Below are 5,082 nucleotides of genomic sequence, written 5' to 3'. Positions count from 1 at the left end.
CTCCACCATGTTATATGTATGTTTACTCGCTTGGCAACATATAATAATGCAAACAATTCTCTTGACAAATGACTTCGACTTCAAGCACGTTTTACTTCATTTTATTATCGGAACTCTCTAGTCTCAAAATTATACAACTCAAATATGCACGGTCAAATATCCGGATTGCTATGCAATGCCATGGTCAATAATACAACAGGAGATTGAAAGGGTAAAGATACAACTGAATACAGGCTACACAAGAAGATGGATGCTGTTGGGTCGGATATTTTCCCGTGTTTTCTGTGTAAGAAACAAATAGACAATCCAAGAGATTTTCCTTGTCAACACACCTTTTGTAGCCTGTGCATAAACAATTTAATAAAGAAATCGAAGTATGGCGAAAATCTAACATTGGAGTGTCCAGTATGTTTAGAGGAATTTACCCTTTTCTCACAGAATCTGTCCCCTCGGGATTTGGTTGAGTTTTTTCCGATAAATCGTCTGATCGAAAATCTGATTTGTTCTGGAGATGGGAACAAAGCTCGGAAGAGTTGCGACCCTTGCCGTGTGGTCAACGAGAAGAGAGAGGCTATTTTCCACTGCAGAGCTTGCCGACAGAGCCTGTGCGAGATGTGCAACAAATATCTGCACCGGAGAATCTCCGATCACGACCGTCATCAGGTTTTATCGATAAATGAGTATTTTGAATCATCTCAAATAGAAGTAACCGAACCCTGCCCAGTCCACCCCAATAAACAACTGGAATTGTACTGTCATGACCACGATGTACTCTGCTGTAACCTTTGTATATCTGACGGTCACAAAACCTGTCTTAAAGTGAGGACAATCGACCAGGTATTTGAAAGTAGAGTAAAGAATAAAAATGTGGAAATAGCTATCTTGAAAACATTAATTAAGAGTATCAAGGAGGAAACCAGTGCAGCAATTGAGGCTGTGGATGAAAAGGTGAAAACAGGGGTATTCGGATGTTTGGAGGAAAAAGTATCGACTTTTGTCTTAAAGTTCCAGGAGAACTTAGAAAAACTGCAGAAAAATTATGAATTGCATCACAAAGACATCCAAGTTTCTGATGGGAACACACTTAACAATATTCAGATGAGATTTAAAGGATTTCTACGTTTACTTCGTGAAATGAAGCAGATCCTTGAAACGGTGGATCAAGTTGGGAGCAAACAGCAAAGGTTTGTAGCCGCAGCCAAACTAAAGCAACAGCTCTTGCTGTACTTCCGGAAACTTCTGAAATTGTCAGAGCTGAGAACTGAACACACCCTTCAAATGAATCCTGATATAGAGGAATTTGAAAATGTCGAGTCTGTCGCTGAACTTGTGGAAAAAGTGTTAGACACCTTACTAACATCGGGAATCCACAAGCAGTGTCAGCTGTTTGCGGAGTATGTGGACGTTGGATTGGAGGACATAACATTCCCATCTTCCGATGTTGTCCCAAAGAAAGTAGCCATGCAGTGTAACTTAGAATCAGAAGAGGAATACAAAAACTTCTATGGCGGAGTCGTCCTCACGTCGGGAAGAATCTTTCTATTAAACCAGACATGTTATAGCGGGGGTACTTTGGTTGAAGTTAAGAAAAGCTCAGAATTCACAGAGCTTCACAGCTTTTCCGATCCTCCCACATCGATATGTGCCGACCCAACGGAGAAGAATTTAGCTGTTGGTATGAAACGTCATAAGCTATTCACATTCTCCATTCATCCCATTCTAAAGTTGACCAGAGAAATAGACACTGGAATGAGCATCAGCTGTATACATTTTTTCAATGAAAATCTTTTGTGCAGCAATGGATCTGAAATAGCCGAAATAAACAGAAATGGCGATATTTTGAGAAAAATGGCAGGACCACAAAATGTGGATGGACGATTTGCGCTATCCCATGATCTTTGTAGAATATACTATATTAGAAAGAATCTGATTGTCTGCAGCGAGATAGGTGGTGATCTCATATTTACACGTAAAACAGACTTTATTAGGTGGCAAAGAGATTCCATAACAGATATCTCTTTAGATGGAAATGGAAACTTGTACCTTTGTGCTGGGCAAAAGATCGTACAGATTTCGAAAGACGGGGATAAAGCGCGCACCTTGATCGACTTTACGACAAAGAAAGACAAAAAAGCCGAGAAAAAAGATTCGGAATCGGATGAAGAGGACTCGGGGTCCGATGACGGATCTGATCGTGTCGAGAGAAAATTTTCCTTTGACAAGGATGGGAAGAGGCTCCTCGTTTTCTCCCGTTGGGAAATTCCAGAACTGTTTGAAATAATGTATGAAGGAAGAAGTCGCGACGCTTCATGCCATCAAGAGAGCCGTAAAGCTGTACCAAAAAGACCCCTTTCTTATCACCTGGATCTTATATTTTCCGGGGGGGATAACAACTCCGGAACATTGTGATGTTTCCGACCAAAATCGACTAAGAAATACTGTTATTCAGAGTTTTCCACGCATAATGAAAAATAAAACGATGAAAGAAAAAAAAATGATTGGACCAAATTTTTATCCCTTTAATTAGAGTTGCATCGAGAAAAAGAAAAAAAAATCTGAAATCAACAATATTTCAAAAAACTAATGACTCCTGTGTGTGTATGTATCTAAGGACTATAGTTCAAATGCTGACCGACAACATTTTTACTATTTATTTCATGTCGGAAAGCAGAACCTGCCTACAAGATTATTATATCATGATCAGATGAAATTTGGTATATATATATATATATATTGATACAAAATTCTGTAACAGTTCATTTCTCCTTATATTAATAAATACATGTATTTACATTTCCAATGTTTTTGTCCGAGGTAAAATTACCCAAATAGTCAATGTACTTTATTTCCTCATCAGTATACATACCAAGTATACATTCTTTTAATATCTATCATGGTTTAAAATTTATGACAAAGGTTAAAGTTGACAAACAAACAGACAAACAGGACAAAGACAATATGCGCACCGATCTATCGATCCGGGCGCATAAAAAAACAAAATCCAAGATGTGGTTGTGAAACACTGATGTCCCCGTATGACAACATTGCGTAGGTTAAATTTTCTCAAATGCAATCAAACATGTTGATACTCAAAGTGCCACCTGTTCAAAAGTTATACCAAGATTTACGTTTTTAAAGGTTAGTCAAAGTATCAAGCTCAAAGGATAAAGGTTGTTCTGAGGTTTCTAAAGAAAGGCCTTGTCACAAGGATTACATATATAAAATATGAAAGCCTTGTCTCTTATTCTTCAAAAGTTATGGACAAAGTTAAAGTTTCTAAAAAGTACGTCAAGGTCAAAGTTGTTGAAATCCAATGGAAGGGCTTGTCACAAAAAATATATGTGATGGATGAAAGTCCTTGCAACAACCGTTCAAAAGTTATGGCCAAAGTAAGAGTGTGGAATTTTGGTGTAAAAATGTGTCAAGGTCAAGATGTCAAATTTGGTTTTACCCCTTCCATTTTTCTTTTCTTTCTAAATCTGGGGTCGAGTCACATTTCCTATTTTTGTATTCTAATATGCACTATATATTATCAATAATGTAACTTTTTTGTCATGTATCAGTCGAAAACGATAGAACGATTTTCTCCCTAGTTTGGACTTTCAGTAAGCGTGGCATTCTCGGCGCTACGTAATGGCGAATACAAGTAGATTCTCATTGGTTAAGAAATTATTAACATCAGGAACTTTAAATGACAACGATGAGACGACTTATGTCCCACCTCTGTGTCTTGAGAGAACTTTTAATTAGCTATTTACTACACCAGTTGACATTCGGCCGCATTTCTATCATATGTATGTTTCAACAGTGAAGGAAAGCTGTGTAAATTTCAGAAGCTAATTAGGTAAAGTCGAGAATGACACGCCTTACTGAAAGTCCAAACTAAGCGTGTAATGGTCCTATTTTTAAAAATAGCTTATAGAGACAAAAGAGTTACATTATTGATAATACGCGAGTAGTGCATATTAGAATACAAAAATAGGGAAAAGGTGACTCGACCCCAGATTTAAAAAGAAAAGAAAAATGGAAAGGGGGGTCCATACCCCAAGTGCATGTGAAAGAAAGGTCCTGTCACAAGTAATACACATGTGAAATTGTGAAAGCAATAGCCCAAGGTGAAGGTCAAAGTTTTTGATCTCCAATGGAAGGGCTTGTCACAAAAAAATACATATGTGATGGATGAAAGTCCTTGCACCAACCGTTCAAAAGTTATGGCCAAAGTAAGAGTGTGGAATTTTGGTGTAAAAAATGTGTCAAGGTCAAGATGTCAAATTTGGTGTTACCCAAAGAAAGGTCTTGTCACAAGTGATACGCGTGAGATTGTGAAAGCGATAGCTCCATCCAGTCAAAAGTTATGGGTAAGGTTAAAGTTTTTGCGGACAGACAGGCACACGGACAGGACAAAATCTATATACCCCCAAAACTTCGTTCAGCATAAAAAAATAGCACACTTTGACCTTGGCAATAACTTTTGAACTCTCTGTCTTAGGACTTTCATACTCCACAAGGGTATTCATTGTGAGAAGACCATTCAGTGGGTTTACATATTTTTGACCATAAACCACTTTTAAAAACTTAAACATTGGCCATAACTAACTTTTGAACAGTTCGCACTAGGGTTTTATATTTCACAGGTATATTCCTTCTTACAATACTTTCTTTGGATGGCTATATTTTGACCTTGAAGTTTGACTTGCATTAGAGGAACCGCAACCATCGCTGTAAGCTGCCATACGGTGGCATTATTGTTTCACAAACATATATCTTGTTGTCCCTCGCCTTTGCCAATCTGTCTGTTTGTTCGTAAAAAAAACTTTAACCTTGGTCATATCTTTTGAATGAGAAGAAATACGGCTTTTATATTATACATGTATATTACCTGTCAAAGACCTTTCTAAATACACTACGATTTTTGACGCCACGACTTTGTCCTTGAAGTATGCCCTACTTTCAAAATATTTGAACATTACTTTGAATTGCCCATAACTTTTGAATAAGAAGAGATTCAAGAGATAGGGCTTTTATTTTAAACACGTGTATTACCTGTGACAAGACCTACCTTATCACACTATGATTTTTGAC

General features: G+C 37.5%; 1 protein-coding gene across 1 annotated transcript; it reads left to right on the top strand.

Moving 5' to 3' along the window:
• The first annotated feature begins 246 nt into the window (after window positions 1–246).
• Window positions 247–2,409, top strand: LOC134230939 (uncharacterized). Its single transcript, XM_062712804.1, has one exon. The coding sequence runs from the start codon at window positions 247–249 to the stop codon at window positions 2,407–2,409; it is 2,163 nt and encodes a 720-aa protein (XP_062568788.1).
• Window positions 2,410–5,082: the final 2,673 nt, after the last annotated feature.

The sequence above is a fragment of the Saccostrea cucullata genome, unplaced genomic scaffold (genome assembly GCF_032062105.1).
Source record: "Saccostrea cucullata isolate Sc308-1 unplaced genomic scaffold, CSIRO_AGI_Scuc_v1 ctg4241, whole genome shotgun sequence".
Taxonomy (NCBI): domain Eukaryota; kingdom Metazoa; phylum Mollusca; class Bivalvia; order Ostreida; family Ostreidae; genus Saccostrea; species Saccostrea cuccullata.
This window is presented reverse-complemented; position numbering and strand designations above follow the sequence as displayed.

Excerpts from the sequence above, each read along its gene's own strand:
- LOC134230939 (XM_062712804.1), top strand. The coding sequence starts at position 247 with ATGGATGCTGTTGGGTCGGATATTTTCCCGTGTTTTCTGTGTAAGAAA.